Source organism: Epinephelus lanceolatus, chromosome 24 (genome assembly GCF_041903045.1).
Source record: "Epinephelus lanceolatus isolate andai-2023 chromosome 24, ASM4190304v1, whole genome shotgun sequence".
Taxonomy (NCBI): domain Eukaryota; kingdom Metazoa; phylum Chordata; class Actinopteri; order Perciformes; family Serranidae; genus Epinephelus; species Epinephelus lanceolatus.
This window is the reverse complement of record NC_135757.1, coordinates 12501-31398: the sequence shown is the minus strand read 5'-3', so window position 1 is coordinate 31398 and position 18898 is coordinate 12501. Positions and strand designations below refer to the sequence as shown.

The 18898-nt window shown below is 43.0% G+C and overlaps 2 protein-coding genes across 4 annotated transcripts in view; one reads left to right on the top strand and one right to left on the bottom strand.

Moving 5' to 3' along the window:
- xdh (xanthine dehydrogenase) overlaps window positions 1-8392 on the top strand; it is a 38413-nt gene extending 30021 nt beyond the window's left edge. The window contains exons 28-35 of the mRNA XM_033616082.2: window positions 1960-2055; window positions 2489-2692; window positions 2842-2894; window positions 2978-3092; window positions 3871-3936; window positions 4061-4249; window positions 4332-4499; window positions 5118-8392. Coding sequence (XP_033471973.2) covers window positions 1960-2055; window positions 2489-2692; window positions 2842-2894; window positions 2978-3092; window positions 3871-3936; window positions 4061-4249; window positions 4332-4499; window positions 5118-5168 — 942 coding nt within the window. The 3' untranslated portion in view covers window positions 5169-8392. The remainder of the gene's footprint in view (window positions 1-1959; window positions 2056-2488; window positions 2693-2841; window positions 2895-2977; window positions 3093-3870; window positions 3937-4060; window positions 4250-4331; window positions 4500-5117) is intronic.
- f2 (coagulation factor II (thrombin)) overlaps window positions 7625-18898 on the bottom strand; it is an 11637-nt gene continuing 363 nt past the window's right edge. Inside the window, exons 2-16 of one of the 3 annotated variants that reach the window (XM_078165615.1) lie at window positions 18089-18169; window positions 17596-17675; window positions 17419-17443; window positions 16989-17054; window positions 16783-16891; window positions 16426-16562; window positions 15538-15831; window positions 15325-15438; window positions 15077-15203; window positions 14803-14970; window positions 14557-14730; window positions 14301-14479; window positions 11086-11156; window positions 9016-9212; window positions 7625-7868 (exon numbers count right to left, since the gene is read on the bottom strand). In XM_078165615.1, coding sequence (XP_078021741.1) covers window positions 9060-9212; window positions 11086-11156; window positions 14301-14479; window positions 14557-14730; window positions 14803-14970; window positions 15077-15203; window positions 15325-15438; window positions 15538-15831; window positions 16426-16562; window positions 16783-16891; window positions 16989-17054; window positions 17419-17443; window positions 17596-17675; window positions 18089-18169 — 1778 coding nt within the window. In that variant the 3' untranslated portion in view covers window positions 7625-7868; window positions 9016-9059. Of the gene's footprint in view, window positions 7869-8996; window positions 9213-10381; window positions 10985-11051; window positions 11157-14300; window positions 14480-14556; window positions 14731-14802; window positions 14971-15076; window positions 15204-15324; window positions 15439-15537; window positions 15832-16425; window positions 16563-16782; window positions 16892-16988; window positions 17055-17418; window positions 17444-17595; window positions 17676-18088; window positions 18170-18898 lie in introns of those variants that run through there. The other 2 variants (XM_078165614.1, XM_078165616.1) reach the window with 2 other exon arrangements.

The following is an 18898-nucleotide window of genomic DNA, read 5'->3' as shown; positions in this document are numbered from 1 at the left end:
AAAAGATTAAAATTGTTGGTGAAGTTGAAGCCTCGAACGTAGCAGGCAGGCATGAGCCAGGTATTCAGCAGGAGCAGCCTGGAGAAGCGAGCGTCCCCGCGACCAAGTGTGGGAATGGGACCGGAGATAAAAACGGACTTTCCACAAGTGCGTAGGAAGTCCAGGAGGGAGGTGAAAGCACTTTTGGTCAGCTCAGAGACGCCCCGAGCCAGGTTGTTGGTCCCTACGTGCACCACGATGTGGGTAATGGAGGAAGGGAGTGACTGCAGCAGCCCAGGGAGTTTTTCCAGGATTACCGGGACTGTGGCTCCGGGGAAACAACAGGTGGTGGCATTGAAGAAGCGGATATTCCTTGTGATGGAGTCTCCGATGATCAGGGTGGTTGGAGGGAAGAGCGGGTGAGGAAGGGTTTTTGCTGGGTTGGATGGTGGCGAGCCAGCATCCGGGTCGTCCGCTGGCTGCGGGATCGGTGACCAGGCACGGCCGGACAGGTGTTGCGGTGGATCGGCCGTTACAGCCCTAGGAGGAGGAGAGTTTGCCGGGAGCGTGGGGTGGAGGAGGCCTCCAGAGCGTCTGAGCACGGCTTCCTTCAGGAATTTGCGACGTGAAGCAGAGGTAGTTGTCCGGGAGGAGACCTGGTGATCTGGGACTGCAGCAGAGCCACTCTGGGTACTGGCGGGTGCTGGCGGGGAGGAGGGCTCCATGTCACCCATTGGTGCCGGGCCGCCGGGGCGGCGAGCTGCGGGTACACTGCCAGCTGCCAGTGTGGAGCCAGCCGCGATGATCCCAGAGGCAGGGCAGCTGGAGCGGGGAGATAGCGCCCCTGCAACCGCCTCGGCATCAGGGACCGTAGGGCTGTCGGAGCGGGAAGCCGCGGGGACGCCATCAGCCGCAGGTGTAGGACTAGCTATCGTTACCCCAGATGTGGAGCCGCCTGAGCCCGAGGGTGAAGCACCAGTAGCCGCAGGTGGAGAGGGGCCAGCGGCTTTTCCAGAGCCAGGCGTTGCACAACCACCAGCAGCCGTGTGCAGAGAGCTAGCGGCGGGGCTAGCACGTTGGCTAGCTTGAGCTATGCTAATCGGGCGAAGATCTGGGTTGTCTGCTAGCGCCTTGAAGCGATTGGAGAGGCTCAGGCAAGGAGGAGAGGCAGTCGCATTCTGGAGTCTCTTTCTGTCGCGGATCACAACTTCAGCCCAGGATGTCTGGAGGCTGGGTGTGGAGGGGGAGGAAGGCCGCGGACCGGTGGAGGTATCGCATGGGACGGTGTCCTGGAGGGCTGCTTTGAGGGAGACAATGTGCAAGGACTGTTCGTGAGCCAGGTCCAGGCAGGAGGTCAGCATGGCCTGTTTATCTTGCAGTCCCTGAGAGAGTCGGCGGATGTCTTCCTTAAGGTCTGTAATCTGTTTATTTGCTTTTGTGAGCATTATGTTGTCACAGACCATGGATGTAGCACGTTGGCTAGCTTGAGCTAAGCTTTGGATGTAGCACGTTGGCTAGCTTGAGCTAAGCTAACGGCTAGGTGGTGCCGGTAGTTAAGGCGTGGGTAAATGCAGAAATAGGACAACAGCCAGTAACGTTAGAGCCAGCAGGGTTGTGATAAGGAGGCAGGGGTGTATAGGTGCCACTGGAGGGAGAATAGCTTCTTGGATCAGCAACGTGTCAGGCGTGGAGAGCAAGCTGCTGTGCTGCTATGCTATATCTCGTTGTTCTTTGAGTCTTCAGCCTTTGACCTGCCAAGCATGTCAGGAACAACTCCCTAAAAAACCCTTATTCAGGAAAAAAGGAAGAAACCTTCAGGTAGGCCAAGTCTTTGCAGGATCCCCTACCAGGACGGCTGGCTGTTCAGGACTCTCAGACTCTCTCCAAGTTGTGCGTAGCTCCAGAGGTGTGCGTAGCTCCAAAATGGCTTCAGTGTTTTTGTGATGTTATGAATTACCATTAGTTCATGTATTTCTGCAGGCTGGAGCTCTGGTTCATATCTACACCGACGGCTCGGTGTTGTTGACTCATGGTGGGACGGAGATGGGACAAGGACTCCACACGAAGATGGTCCAGGTATCTCAGCTTTAGTCTTAAAGTCTTTTTTGTAGCTCATTAATTTGACCTTTTTCCACATAATGAAAACATTTATTTGGCTGATTTTTCTACAAACGATATGACTGTCGGTTTCAGTTCATTTCAGTGTAAATACCACCATCTAGTGGCCATTAGAGACACTGCAGCTACAGACACTTTACACAGGAGGGTTGGCTGCATCATCCAAAAGCTACAATCACATCATTGATGCAAATTTTTAAAAACGACCTGAGACCAAGGATTTGTTTAATTCCTGCAGCCTTTAAAAAAAAAATCTGCCAGGAGTTTATTTGTTTGTTTGAGTCCAAACTACAGTCATGTGATTTAATTGAAGGGTCTGATACAGAACCTTGCTGGACCACGGCATTGTACCGACGCAGCATCAACAAACTGTGTGTGTGTTTGAGTCCAGGTCGCCAGCAGGGTTCTGGGTATCCCCTGTTCAAAGATCCACATCTCAGAGACCAGCACCAGTACCATCCCCAACACCAGCCCCACTGCCGCCTCCGCCTCCTCAGACCTCAACGGAGCTGCCGTTAAAAACGCCTGTGAAGTCCTCATGACACGTTTGGAACCTTACAAGACCAAGAACCCCAAAGGATCATGGGAAGACTGGGTGTGCAGGAGTACTTGACTTTGTTTTTACAGTAAAAGAAATCACAAAGAAGCGTATGTCAGCATGTTGCCCGTGTTATCGTTCATCAGACGTTAGCGTCCCGTTCTCATCACTGTGATGGTCTGACTCAGTGTGTTTCTGTGTTTAAGGTGAGAGCGGCGTATTTTGACAGAGTCAACCTCAGTGCAAACGGTTTCTACAAGTGAGTTCAGTCATCGTTGGTTCGTGAATCTTTTGATGAATAAAGTCCAGGACAGGATTTCACTGTTTCCTGTTGCTCATCAGGACTCCAGATCTGGGTTATGATTTTGACTCAAACTCGGGCCGAGCTTTCAGCTACTTCAGCTACGGCGTCGCCTGTTCAGAGGTGGAGATCGACTGTCTGACCGGAGCTCAGAAGGTGGGTTCTTCATGATGGATAAGTTCACCTAGAGGGACAGAGAAACAGGAAATGGTGAATTCGATGTTCACATAGCGTTCAAAGTGTTTCAAATACAAATTGTTGATGAAGGTGTCCCACAAGAATCAGTGTCAGGTACCTTGTTATTCATTCTACACTTTAAAGATACTGTGGTGTATTTATTATAAACTTTGTCTTTAAAGACCTTTAGATGTCTTTAATAAACTGTTTTAACCAGTTTGAGATAAAAAATTATACCCAGAGTCATGACTCAGTCAATTCTGAACACAAAGACACCAATGTCCATTAACATCTATAAAACTACTTTAAATTTATATAAAACAATTCATTTTCACGGCTTTGTGCACTTTGAGAAGTGATCGAGTGATTTCCATCTGTACAGCAGACATGAGAACTGCTAGCAGCTAACACAACTCGATGTTTGTAGTCCAGATTCATCGAAATGTTGAGAAGTACATGTTTAGAAAATTAAAGTGCAGATCTTTTAAGTTTAGAAATTTATTGCTGGATGAAGCTGAACTGAAGCTTTGAAATTCTGAGTTGATTTGACCTTCGGTTGGAAAACGACAAGCTGATGTTTAGAACTGTGAAACGATTGTGAAAACTGTCTGAGAAAGCATCATCAGATTTATTATTTTCATCAACGACACGTCACCTGGTTAATTTCAATTGCAACATTTTGACTAAATGTTAAAAGATATAAATGTATTATATTTATGTTATGTATTATTTATGACCCTGTGAATGTTTGTTGAAGAACCTGAGCACGACCATCGTAATGGACGTTGGTCACAGCCTCAACCCGGCCATAGACATCGGACAGGTGAGTCAATCAGTCACTCAGTGAACCTTTGGAAAGTTTATTCAGTCACATGTGGAGTTAAAGGTCGTCATTCAGAGTGTTCCCTGTGGCGCCCCCTTCAGGTGTTTTCACTGTGTGTCCTCAGGTGGAGGGGGCGTTCATGCAGGGTCTGGGTCTCTTCACGCTGGAGGAGCTTCATTACTCTCCTCAGGGTGTCCTCCTCACCCGAGGACCTGGTTCTTATAAGATCCCAGCCTTTGGTGACATCCCCACCGAGCTAATTGTCTCGCTGCTCCGCGACGCACCAAACGACAAGGCCATTTTCGCCTCCAAGGTAACGCCATTCACACTGCCAAGGACATTAAACATCACAGCTTCAGAGAACTGTTATTTTGCAGTTACATTATTCTCTCCAGGCTGTCGGTGAGCCTCCTCTTTTCCTGGCGGCATCGGTTTTCTATGCCATCAAAGATGCCATCACCGCTGCCCGAGTGGAGTCGGGCATCAGTGGTCCCTTCAGGCTAGACAGCCCCGCCTCCGCCGAGAGGATCCGCAACGCCTGCAGTGACAGATTCACCAAACTGGTATGAAAGCTTGTTTAAAAGTCTTTATGACATTTTTAAAGACATGAAAAAAAGTCAGCAGGTTGGATGAGCTGACCTCAGTTACATTTAGCCCTGAAAAACAGAACAAGGGTTTTATTTGAAACTGTATCAGCGATACATTAAATATCTTGTTGCAGAGTTTGGGTCGTGGTTGCTCCTGTAGCAGCAGCAACTCTGAGAAAAGAATCAGACATGACTCGAACATGAACCTGACACAAACTGGGGTTCAGAATCTGGTGCAGATTTATCAGGAGTCAGGGATATGAATCTGACACAGATGAGGCATGAACTGTGCTCCACTGTACATCAGTAGTATCAAATAAACAGCTGTTACTGCGGTAACATTTAACAGGTATCCTAAAAAAAAATCAGAAATAAATTAGACCAGTAAAGTTCCTCAGCACCAGACTGAGACCATCATCATTATTATTAAAATTTTATTATTATTATTATTATTATTATTATTATTATCCATGAAACAGCTGTCGTCCACCAACTTCTGACAGGAAGCTGGACAAAGGCTAAACCTGTAAACATGATGTAAAAACTGAAACACTTCCTGAACATTTGAACACAGCGACTGTTTTTCTGTTTCAGGTTCCTTCTGCAGAACGAGGCTCCTTCACCCCGTGGTCTGTTCAAGTCTAAGACTGGACGGAGAGACGGTGGTCTGATGGTGGTGTGATGGTCTCTGGAGAATCTGTAACCACCATAACGCAGATTTCCCCACCTGGTCATTTCCATCTGTTGGATCAGAGTTCATATTGTCTTCATCATTTAATGACGTGCTACACCTGGGTTTGGTTTCTATGACAATCAATCAATCAATCAATCAATTTTATTCATAAAGCCCAATATCACAAATCACAATTTCCCTCACAGGGCTTTACAGCATACGACATCCCTCTGGCCTTATGACCCTCACAGCTGATCAGGAAAAACTCCCCAAAAAACCCTTTAACGGGGAAAAAAAAATGGTAGAAACCTCAGGAAGAGCAACTGAGGAGGGATCCCTCTTCCAGGACGGACAGACGTGCAATAGATGTCGTACAGAACAGATCAACATAATAAATCAACAGTAATCTGTATGACACAATGAGACACAGAGAGAGAGAGAGACAGAGACAGAGACAGAGACAGAGAGAGATGCAGGTAATGACAGTAGCTTACAACAACATTAATGAAAGTACTAATATTATAGTTATAGTTCTGGCTACTGTGGTGCCAGATATCTTGACATTTTTCCCCCGTTAAAGGGTTTTTTGGGGAGTTTTTCCTGATCAGCTGCGAGGGTCATAAGGACAGAGGGATGTCGTATGCTGTAAAGCCCTGAGAGGCAAATTGTGATTCATGATATTGGGCTTTATAAATAATATTGATTGACTAATTGATTGACATTAACAAAGTTAGGTAGCTAATGTGATGCAACGTTAACAGAGGGTTGATGACACAGGTAACAATGAGCTAACAATATGAGCGGAGATAAAAGCTCAGCAGCAACACCCAGAATCCACTGGATGATCTGTGGCCACAGATGAACTTTCCTGTGTCAGGATTGACCCCAGCGAAAAGTTCAGAGAATTTATTAATTGGAGGCACTCTGAGTGTTTGAGAGGCATCAACCTCCAGAGCTGAAGACAGTTGATGTTGTACGGATGGAGATTCATAAATATATCTTTTGAGATTATTCTGGTAAAAATAAAGTTTGCCTTGTGCTCTCAGTCGTCGGTTTAAAGTGTAATTAGAAAACCTTCCCACCCGCGAAGCTTGTTAGCTGACGCTGTCTCCATCAGACCCCGCTGACCCAGGCTGTGATCTGCTCCTCCGTTAGAAGAACCAGACGGAGGATGGGATGTCAGTGGGCGGGGTCTATAGGCGTCCCTCCAGTGTCCACACACCCCTGGATGTGGAGGCGAGGAGTTTGTCTTTTTTCCCCGGGGGTTTGGTGTCCTCGTTGTCAAGACAGACAGACTCGCCCCCTCTTGGACATTTAGACATGGAAATAAAAAACCCTTTAAAATAACTTATTTCCGTTATGATCAGGGAGTTGATGCGCAGGTGTTCACTGGTTGAAATGTTAACTACTTCCACTTCTGTGATGTGATTGGCTGAATTCTAAACTGATTTTTTTGACTGAGCCTCTGATTGGCCACATTAAAGAAATGACTGACAGAAGCCCCACCCCCTTGAGCTCACTGCAGGTCGATGATTTAAAAAGAAGCTCAACATGACACGTTTTCTCTTCTAGTGAAGAATGACTCAAAAAGATGCTGCTGCTCATAAGATTAAAAAAAAAGAACAAAGAACGTGATGTGGATGCATGTTTTTATGATGTGTGATTAAAACAGAACGACTGGAAGATTTTACTTTCACCTAGAATTTTAATAACTTTGTTGTTAGCTGATCGACAACAAATGAGAACTAAAATGTTTTTTTTTTTTTTACAGATGTGAATTTACTGACAGAATCATTTTCAGTTCAGTTGATACAAATCATCAGATAATTAACGTTCCCACTTTTATCTCAGTTTATCTCAATGAAAACAACGATAAAAACACAACATCTGGAGCGCTGCGTCACATGACAGTTAGGTTTATCGAAGGTTTCCAGGCACACAGAGTTAAATATATGGCATCATAACTAAATTTAATTATGACGTGAAATGACAGTAAGAAACAAATTGTACAAACTTATTTCACTCAGCTTGAACAAAAATTAAATGTCTCAAATGTTAATTTATTCTGAAACTGATTTAATCTTCATCCAGAGTTTGTTGTGTTTGTAGAGTTCAGATCTGCCACACACACAGGTTCATTATTATTACTATTATCATTATTATTATTATTGTTATTATTATTATTATTATTATTGCTGCTATTGTTACTATGGTCTATTGATGTCTCCTGTTATGGATGGCATTTAGATTCTGTAGTGCAGGTTTTACCTGGAGGGATTTGGCAGTGCAACATTCAGGTGTGGTATGATCGTCGGCCCAGTTAGCTCAGATAGCCTGGTTAGCTCAGTTAGCTCAGTTAGCCTGGTTAGCTCAGTTAGCCTGGTTACCTGAGGTCGTAGGACAAAGTGTGTGCCAACATCGTTCAGTCGGGTGTTTCTGTGGAAACTCTTAATCAAACATTTAATTTACAGTGACGTCACCCAGATGTGTCAATGTAATGATAGTGACGTCGTTCAGATGACCTCCGGCTGCAGATTCATGTCATGGTGAGGTGATAACGAATGCTGCGGAGTGTCTGATCCCTGCTACGTTCAGTCCGTCTGTTGTGTCTGCTTCGTTCGTTGTCGGTTTTTTGTGTCTTCGCCCTGACAGGTCGGTTATCCAATAAGAATCTGTGAACATCAGGACAATGTTAGTACATATCCTGTCCCAACATGATTGGCTGAGACAACAGTTCACATCAAATTCACGCCCACGTTTAGATGAACTTCAGAAACATCTAAAACAGAATTGAAGTTTTTTAATGGATTCACCGTCAGAAGAAAAACTGATTGGTCCGTTTTCTTTTCCTATTACATCAACACAATGTTTGTCCAAACGAGATCTACAAATTATCATTTTGTTTTCTAAATGAATAAAAACAAACACACAAACAAATAAAAGAAATTCATAAAAAAAATATATAAATGAATGATATCTTTGCAGAAAAATTATTTAAATACTTTTTTTTCTTTCCTGAATATTCTCTGGTTTATATAAACATTAAAATAAATATGATGATGATGATGATGAAGAGGAAGATGATTAAATAATCACTATTATGTTAAATTTTCCCTGTATTAAATAAAATTATTTCACTATATTAAATAAAATTATTTCCCGGTAAAATAAAATTATTTCACTATATTAAATAAAATTATTTCACTTATTCATTTAAACTCATTCATTACCTTGTTCATCATACATCCATTAACACATTAATTAACTCATTCATTAACTTGTTAACATGTTCATTAACTCATTTCATTAACTTGTTCATTGTACATTTATTAACTTGTTCATTAACTTATTCATTAACACGTTCATTAACTTGTTCATTAATTCATTCATTAACTTCATTATGCGTTCATTAACTTGTTCATCACGGACTCAGGATGGCCCAGGTGTGTCGTCTGTAGACGTGGACGGCAAGGACAAAGTGAGGATACGTGACGAGCTGCGATGAAAACACGCTAGGTCACCATGTTCATGATGTTAGCGTGGTAGCATGCTAAGTGTAGCTAACCCTGTGTAGGTTTAGTTGTTTTTAAACATTGTGTATCTGATTTTCTAACAACTAAAAATGTGAATTGTGTTTCATCGGTAAAGATCAACTGATCATTGATTATTTATCATAGTCAGACATTCGATGGGATGTTTGTGTTGCCATGGAGACTATCAGACTATCATCACATATTCAGATGTGATGTCATCTAAGCACCTGTCACAGGATGGTCACACAAACTTTTATCAGACCAGCGTTTCAGGATTTGAACAAACTTTATTAGCACTCTCTTCTTGACCAGTGACAGCAGGAAGTGAGTCTAGTCGTCGTCCTCTCCCGTCTTTTCGATAACTTTCCTCATCCACCTGCTCATCCTGAACAGGTGAGTGTAGAAGCCATACTTCCCGTCTCTGTCGCAGCCTTCACCCCACGACACGATGCCCATCTGATACCAGCGGTTCTCCGCTGGGTACTGGACACACAAATACACAACAACACAAAAGGTTTGTACACAAAGCAGTCAGATCGCAAACAGATATATAAATATAAATATTTATACACATCAACACTACTGTTACACACACACATACACAGATAGGCTATATAAACACATGGATTCATTCACAGAGGTTCTGCAGCCTGGTCGCTCACTGGACGTTACTGTTACATTTATAATAATATAAATAAAATATATATATACATCAACAACAGCCACTGAAAAGACATTTTACAGATGAATTATTAGAAGATCATTGATTACTAGTTTTAATTATTTGTTTGCTGCAGGGAGATTTGTTATTTTACTCGCCTCTCCTCTGCCGTGCTAAGTCCTACTGCAGTGCAGGATGTGCGTTCAAGCTCGTGGGGCCGTGGCTTTGGATGGAGCACTGACGGGAGGGGGAGGAGGGGGTCGAGCTGAGAGGAGGTGCCGCTTTCAAATCTTGCTAGCTCTCCAACATTACCAACTATAGCTTTAAGAGACTCGTCAGTGACTCTGACACAAACTACTCTGAATAAATGTTTTATTTTCTCCTAATGTGTCGAAATGTCTTTACACTGATGTCCAAACACTAATGTCTCTGCACACTGAGGTCCAAACAACTGACATCCAAACATTAATGTCCAAACCCTGACATCCAAACAACTGATGTCCAAACAACTAACGTCCAAACAACTGACATCCAAACACTAACGTCCAAACATTAATGTCCAAACCCTGACATCCAAACAACTGACGACCAAACACTGAACTCCAAACACTGATGTCAAAACACAGACGTCCAAAGAACTCACGTCCGAACACTGATGTCCAAACACTAATGTCTCTGCACACCGACATCCAAACAGTGACATCCCAACACTGATGTCCAAAAAAACTGACGTCAAAACACTGACATCCAAACACTAACAACTCTGGACATCAGGGTGCATCATGTCTCTGCACACTGACGTCTCTGCACACTGACGTCCAAACACTGACATCCAAACACTGACTCTGAGCAGAAGGACAGACAGACAGATAGACAGGTAGGTAGGTAGGTAGACAGATGGACGGATGGACGGACGGACGGATCAAGTCTGACTAAAGATGAGACTTTGATGGATTCAGAGTTCAGTTTTAATCATGTGTGATGATGTTAGTTTGATGATGATGATGATATTTTCATTGTAGTGAGACAAGACCTCGCTGTATAAATGATCTATAGTGATCTCTGTGATCATCACATGAAACTTTACAGACACAGAGTGAGACCTCGAACACCAGATGTGTTTGTCATCTGATCACAGAAAAATTAAAATCTTACAGATAATCTACAAATAAAAAAACTTTAAAATCACAGCGTGGATTTTTCTGTGGCATTCATTGGGTCATTTTTTGTTAACATGGTGTTTTAACATTTTTTTACCATTTCAAAAATCATTTTTATCAGTTAACAAATGGTCAAATTTATATACATTTAAATTTAGATTTGGTACCAAAACTAACAAACGATATCAACCCAAAAAACTGATGCAACATCTGATGAGACGTGATGCTTCGATTATAATGTTGTAATAACCCCATATGTACAGTCCCAACATTAACAGTTTAACAAATATAAAACCAAAACATGATGTTTATCACATTTTATGACAAGAACTGAGCTGTGTCTGTAATGTCCCCTGTCCCTAATAAACTGGTCTCTGTGGGTCTCAGAAGGTTAAACCCTGACTGACACTAAATGTCTTCTGTCCCTAATAAAACTGGTCTCTGTGGGTCTCAGAGGGTTAAACCCTGACTGACACTAAATGTCTTCTGTCCCTAATAAACTGGTCTCTGTGGGTCATTAAATCGTGTCGCTCACCTTCATCACAAACGGTCCACCGCTGTCTCCCTCACAGGCGTCTCCACGCTCATTATCTTCTGGTTTATAACCTGGAATGCAGGTGAGAGGGTCGTTTGAGCTTAATGCTAACATTAGAATGCTAGCATGCTAACAATGTTAACATACCTTTTTTATATAATACGATATTATGACTTTTTTTTAACACATTACATTTCATTACATTATGTTAAATTATTTTCTGATGTATGATACCCTGACTTTATTTGAACCAAATGTTTTTGACGTGTCTCACAGTTGTTATGAATGACAGGCTGAACGTCACAGTAACGACTAAGGACAGGATGGAGTCTTTTCAGTATTCTCTCATCTTCTCTTATAGTGCTGTTGGGTATGTTTGTCACTGGGTTTTTCAGTGAATATTTTAGAACAGATGCCGGAGTTCGGCGTGAACGGTTTCTGTTGTAAAGACTTTTTGCTCCGAGTCTCAGTGATGGTCGTCACATAACGTAACATATTTAAAGTACAAAAGCAAAACTGACGTCATTATGAAGCCGAGTAGCTGAGTAACATGTCGACCTGATGATGGCGCTACATGAAAAGTCAAAAGGATTTATTCTCTGAAGAACATGAACGTCTGAAACAGTTTAAATTGGTTGTGAAGATGTTTGTGGACAGAGGACAGACTGTTGTCCTCACAGTGTCTCTGCTGTGTGTCATTTATAGAACAACAGTAGAAACAAAAACGTTACCAGCACAGAACATGTTGTTTGTGAACAGAGGACAGACTGTCGTCCTCACAGTGTCTCTGCTGCGTGTCATTTATAGAAGAACAGTAGAAACAAAAACGTTACCGGCATGGGCGTGGTAGTGGGGGGAAAAGTGGACCTGACTACCCAGGGCCCGAGTAGGGAGAGGGGCCCATGAAAATCCTGATTTTTTTTTTTTTGGTGATGTTTTTATTTCGAATGAATTGGGCCCTCCAATTAATTGGTGTCATAATTTATTTCAAATATACTGATAACATCAACTGAGAGAATGAAGCTTATGTCACACACCTCCCACATATTGGACATTCTGGGGGCCCCCTCTTGGAGGCGCAAAATGGTTTAATCCGCCCGACAGCGACCGGTGACAAGTGTAACGTCAGTGAGCCCAGATTGAATGACCTGGGGGCTAGACATCATGCTGCCCAAAAAGCATAAATCGAGGTATCAAAAGAAGAAAGAGAGGAAAGAAAAAGAAAGAAGGCAGAATGAGGGGAGGCAGCTGTTGACTGCTGTCTTTCCCAAAGGTGAACCGAGTTTGCTTGTTATGCAAAGTCCAATTAAAGTTAACGTAGTCCACTCCAGACAGCTGCTGCTGATGTTTGTATGCTCACGTGAAGTCTTTAGCTTAGCTAGTTGCCAACCAGGCTGCTTGCGGCTGTAAGTATAAAGGCAATTATGGGCCAGCTAATGTTAGCGCTGGCGCAGCCGCAGCAGCAGGAGCAGGAGCAGCAGTGGCCAGTCCTGGCGGCTCTTCTGAAGATGAGGCTGAGATTAGAGATGAGCAAAGACAAGGTGAGATCGTTGTTCAAGTAGGCTATTCAAGGGCGAGCTCCCCCGTCTGACCCCCCCTTACGTTGGTATGTTGGTTCGCGAGGGAGAGCGAGAGAGAGAACTTCCCGACATGGTTCATGCATGGGGAGAGAGAGAGAGAGAGAGAGAGAGAGAGAGAGAGAGACAGAGAGAGAGAACTTCCCGACATGGTTCACGCACGGAGGGAGAGAGAGAGAGAGAGAGAGAGAGAGAGAGAGAGAGAGAGAGAGCTGCTGACTGGTAGAATTGCTGCCTAAATGCGAGTTGTTTACCTTAAGTTTAAAGTAAGTTAGCCTTTTGGTTCAGTGCGTGTGCTACAGCCTATTGTCTACTAACACAGCAGAGCTGAAAGTGAAACTCCATGCTGAGACTTAATAAATGATCCACCTAGCAATATTTCTGCTACATATATCAACATGTAAATAGCCTACCAATATCACTGTAGGCTCAAGTGCACACCAGTAATATATTAATTGAGCAATAAAGCAATTTATTATTTTTGTCTGGTAAAAAGCCTTAGCATTGCAGTGCAGTGCTGTGCTTAAAAGCTATTGTAATGCTCAATAAATTCACGATGTTACCAAAGTCAATGAATAATCAATGAATAATCATGTTAAATAACTGTGATCTCAATATCAATCAAAAATAATTGTGATTATGATTTTTGCCATACATTTTTGCCATAGATAGATAGATAGATAGAGAGATAGAGAGAGAGAGAGAGAGAGAGAGGTGTAGGTGGTGAGAAGAACATAGAACAACAATTAGCTATTCCTCTCAATCTGGCTGAAAAATGGCTTAAAATATTTTTGCATCTGCAACTTGCTGACCATGATGAATACTGTGTGTTATAGCAAATAATTAGGCTAGTCTAAGCATCTATTGTAGGAAAGCATATCTGATGTTTACTTCACGTTTGACTTTTAATGAACATATTTGCAACTTTTCACATTATCTTTGTACTTGTTCTAAATGGTAGATGTCAAGCGCTGTCAAGCACACTCTTGTGGATACTTACCAGTTATGACTGTTTGGTTGACAGCCTTAGAGCTCAGCCCATAGCAACACAAAAATGAGCCCCATTTAAAAGACAATCTGTCAACATAATAAGCAATGCTTGGCCATATGTTTCATTATTTTTAGCAGTTTGTCTTGCACTGAAATGGCTCTAGAAATACAAAGTGAGCTTGCTTTAAGAAGTAGGTTGGGTTATGTGTATGTTAAGAGGCTAATACCAATTCTTTATTCTTGTAGATGTAGAGAGCTCTGCATCAGATGCTGAAGGCAAGGAAGGGTGTAGCTTAAAACCCTATTTATGCTTTTTTATTTTAAATAAATACCCCTTTTTTTTCTTTTTCTTTTTTGTTTTTTTTTGCTCACGCGCCTCGTGCACTGGCATGGATAGGGGCCCACTGACATTGAGAGTGTACAGGGCCCAGAATTTGGTGCTACGCCCCTGGTTACCGGCACAGAACATGGTGTTTGTGGACAGAGGACAGACTGTCACAGTGTTTGTGCTGCGTGTCATTTATAGAAGAACAGTAGAAACAAAAATGTTACCAGCACAGGACATGTTTGTGGACAGAGGACAGACTGTCCTCCTCACAGTGTCTCTGCTGCATCTCATTTATAGAACAGTAGATATAAAAACCTTACCAGCACAGAACATGTTGTTTGTGATCCTGATGGATGTGGAGCTGCGGCAGATGTCCTGGTCCACGATTGGTAGATGGATCTGTTGGAGGAGTGTGGGTAAATTTCTGGCTGAAGGGTTCCAGGTTTCCTTCAGGTTCCCCCAGCCCGTCACTCGACCTTTGAAACCTTCGGTCATTAGACTGTCAGACAAAAACAACATGACTCACAGAGTACAACATGAGGGTCAAACAGTTGATGCTGTCTGTGTGACTCTTACGCCTGGGCGACCTTCCTGCTGGGCAGGCAGACCGGGAAGATCTCATTGGTGAATATGATTGGCCGCCTCATGTGCAACAGGGCAATGTCACGGTTCAGGTTTTCCCTCCAGTTATACTTTGGGTGGACGATGATCTCATCGATGGCCACGATCTTCTCGGTGCCGTATTCATACCTGAAATTCATCATTAATATTCTTGTGTTCTGATCTCAGATATCCGTTACACTCACAGACAGGAAGTCTTACTTGGCCCTGTTGTGTTTCCCCAGTCGCACCAGGATGTCGGTGGAGGTAAAGTTCTTGTTCCAGGGTGGGTAGAGGATGCAGTGGGCAGCGGTGAGGATCCACTGATCACTGATCAGACTGGCTCCGCACAGCAGCTCCTGTGGACTGCGCTTATACAGCATCACCTGCCTGTGAACCGTGATATATACACAGGTAGATACTTTGGTTTATATGTTTCTCCTGATCAAGTGTTGTTTACAGCATGGTGACAGTTTATTGTTTTTAGTGTTGTTACCATGGTGCTGAGGCCACCTCGGCGTCATCGCCCCCAACAATACGTTTTTCTCGGTATGAGTCCAGAAGCTCGTTCTCTTTTGCATCCACCTTGTTCTGTTTTTCAAACAGGGGGCGCTGTCCACACTCTGTGACACACCCAGTACATCAGTCAGTAAACCAGTTAAACCAGTCAGTTCCTGCTAACTGGTTAGTAACCACTCAGACAGTTGATTTAGTTAGATGACTCATTGACTCGTCACAACTCACCACTCTCTCCTTGTCCGAAGGTTCGAGGATTGAAAAATCTTTTTCTGGCAGGTGTCAGGACGGAGCGCTCCTGTCCTCCTTCTGTATCAGTGGACCAGTCAACCAACAGATCCTCTGAGAGACAGACACAGGTCAGAGACAGACAATGGACAGACAGGTAAGAGGCAGTTGACTGATCAGCAGTAGTACTCTGCAGTAGTTACTTGTATTTACCACACAGCTCCAGGTCGCAGTAGTCGATGGTCACGTTACCGGCGACCTCCACGTAGCACCAGGGGCCCTCTGGGTCGTTGTCGGGATTACGGCACTTGTTACCTGGCAGAGTGACCTCGGGTATGAACTCTTTGTCTATGCTAAGGGCCTTTGCCTCTGGAGATGACCACTGCAGGCAGGTGTGTCCTCCCAGGGTGACGGCCAGGTTGCCGACGTAGTCGATGCCATGATTGGGTACACACTCAGTGGTTTTGATTGGTTCAGGGGCCAACGTGGGCGGGACAAAGTCCTCACCTTCAAAGAAAAGACGTGTGTCATTGTACAAGTCATGATGTAGGAGCGCTGGATTTACAGAGACCTCATCAGAGACTGTTGGTACGAACACGATGAACATAGGTACTACCAGGACTGTAGACAGGTGGGAACTTCTCAGTTGTGTGTCAGGCGATACAGAGTCAGCACAGGTGGGGACTCTACAGGTGCATGTGAGGTGATACAGAGTCAGCACAGGTGGGGACTCTACAGGTGCGTGTGAGGTGATACAGAGTCAGCACAGGTGGGGACTCTACGGGTGTGTGTCAGGTGATACAGAGTCAGGACAGGTGTGGACTCTACAGGTGTGTGTCAGGTGATACAGAGTCAGCACAGGTGTGGACTCTACAGGTGTGTGTCAGGTGATAGGTTTCTACCATTTTTTTCCCGTTAAAGGTTTGTTTGGGGGGAGTCTTTCCTGATCAGCTGTGAGGGTCCAAAGTACAGAGGGTTGTCATATCCTGTAAAGTCTCTGAGGCAAATGATTTGTGACATTGGGCTTTATAAATAAAATTGATTGATTGATTGATTGATTGATTGACTGACTGACTGACTGACTGACTAATACAGACTCACCACAGGTGGGGACTCTACAGGTCTCCTTCTGGACTGTGGGGTCTTTGGTGAAGCACCAGGGTCCATCTGGGTTGTTGTTTGGGTTTCTACAGAAGTTTTCGTGAAGGATGCTGTTTGGTTCTGAAGCATTGTACTCCCTACAAACAGACAGACAGACAGACAGACAGACAGAGAGAGAGACAGTTAATAACCCTGTCTCAAAGCTCCTGTTTGTGGCTCTGAATCTGAACTGGGTCTAAATTATTCTCTTTATATTTACGATCTGACATTATGAGAGTTCCGTAGGGGACTTATTATGGGATGTTGGTGTGTCTGTTGGTTACCTCATTATGGGATGTTGGTGTGTCTGTTGGTTACCTTATTATGGGATGTGGGAAGCTGCTCGTCCAGTACTGACATTGTTTTCCTGACCGTGTGATGTTGATGTTTCCTTCATATTTAACTCCTGTACCAGAAATACACTGACCTACACACACACACACACACACACACACACACACATACTGTCAGTGTTTATGAGCATTTTATTACAATAAGGTTACATTAGGTTTGTTTGTAATTACCTTCTATACACTGTCTGATGATGTCGATGTTGTTCTGTGTTCTTACCAGCTGAGTTCCCTTACAGTCTGAGAGATGGACAGACGGACAGATGGACCGAGAAAAAGACAGATGGATGGACAGATGAATGGATGGACAGACAGACAGACAGACAGACAGGCAGGTAGTTGGATGTTTGTGACCTCAGGTTGTTTGATCTGTTGTGGACTTTGTTCATGTTTGTTCATGTTCACAGAACAGATCAGATTAAAGTTTAAAGAGTTCAACATAAATCATCTGCATACAGAAACCATTTTTTAAGTTTAAACCAATGTTTAAATGTGAAGTCATAAATGATCTGCACACAGAGAAATGATTTTAATAGTTTTAAATAAATAAATGTGTCTTGTCGTATTTTTCCTGTCAGTGAGGTGAAGCTGCAGAAAATCTCACCCAGATATTTTTCCCAGAAGTTTTCCTGTAGAAGAGACAGACAGTTTAAACTGAGCAGTACGACGAGTACTGGGAGTGATTAAACCATTACTACAGTTACAATTACTGTCATAGTTACAGTTACTTTTACTGTTGGAACAACAGAGTGAATGGGACCAGAACGAAATGGAGTCATACTGTTTTATCTGTCTGTTCGAACACCTCTCTGGCTTCTTCATGGTCACAGATTTCTTCCACACATTCTCTTTCCAGGTTGCCTGTAGTCAAATAATTCACATAAATAATAAAGATGAAAAAGTTACAAGAACAACAACAACAACAACAACAACAATGAACATTTAGAATAAAAATAATAATATCCAGTGGTCCAGGACCTGCAGGTAATATCACTGTGTAGAAAAACTCTGTTGCAATTAAAAGCCCTGTTTTACTTCAGTTTAATAAGTTTAACATCAAAATATTTTTAAAATAACCAAAAAGTAAAGTAAAAGTACTGATCAGGTAGACAGGTGGAAAATTAGATGAAATTAAATTCAACGTATGTTTCGTTTCTTTAAAGTATTGTGTGATGTTTACTTGTTAACCTTTAAAAAATCACTCAGATATGAACTCTGTGAGTTCTGAACTGGTGATGTGTGAAATACAGCCGAGTGTCGTTCAGGTAACTCACCTGGTTTCACCTCCTCAAACAGCTGATTGGCTCGACGGCTCCTGACCAACACCTGTGATGCCAACTGGCTCTTCAGGAAAACTATGGATGGACAGATGGACGGATGGATGGACAGGTACAGACAGAGACACAGAGAAACAGGTACAGACAGGTACAGATAGAAGTACAGACAGACAGACAGACAGACAGACAGACAGGTACAGAGACACAGACAGACAGACAGACAGACAGTACATTATTACAATTATAAGTTACTGAATAAAAGCTTCTGGTGTTTTAAGAGGTGTTTGTATTATTTTTTCCACCCTGCTGATGACAGAGAACAATAAATATTTAACTGTTAAAATGAAACAGAACAAAATGTACTGACCTGAGTAATTACTTTGAGATTATGCTGCCTGTCCCTAATAAACTGATCAGTGAGTGTAGTTTCATTAACAGTCAGTCAGTTGTTAAACAGAAAGCTATAAAATACTTTACTGAAAGTAAAAATACTAATACTGCGGTTTATAGTACTTCCTGCGCTATGATGTCAACGACCTTTAATACTTTGATCTGTAACCATGGATTGTGTGTGTGTGTGTGTGTGTGTGTGTGTGTGTGAGTGAGTGAGTGAGTGAGTGAGAGTGAGTGAGTGAGTGAGTGAGTGAGCGAGTAAAAATACTGTGAACTGAGGCAGGTGTGTAAATTATCAGAGAATATAAATATTACAGTACAATAAAATAATAAAGTTACATAATCTATAAATTATTTCTGTAAAGAAGTTTCAGGAACTATATGAATATCGATTATCAGGATCAGTAATAGTTT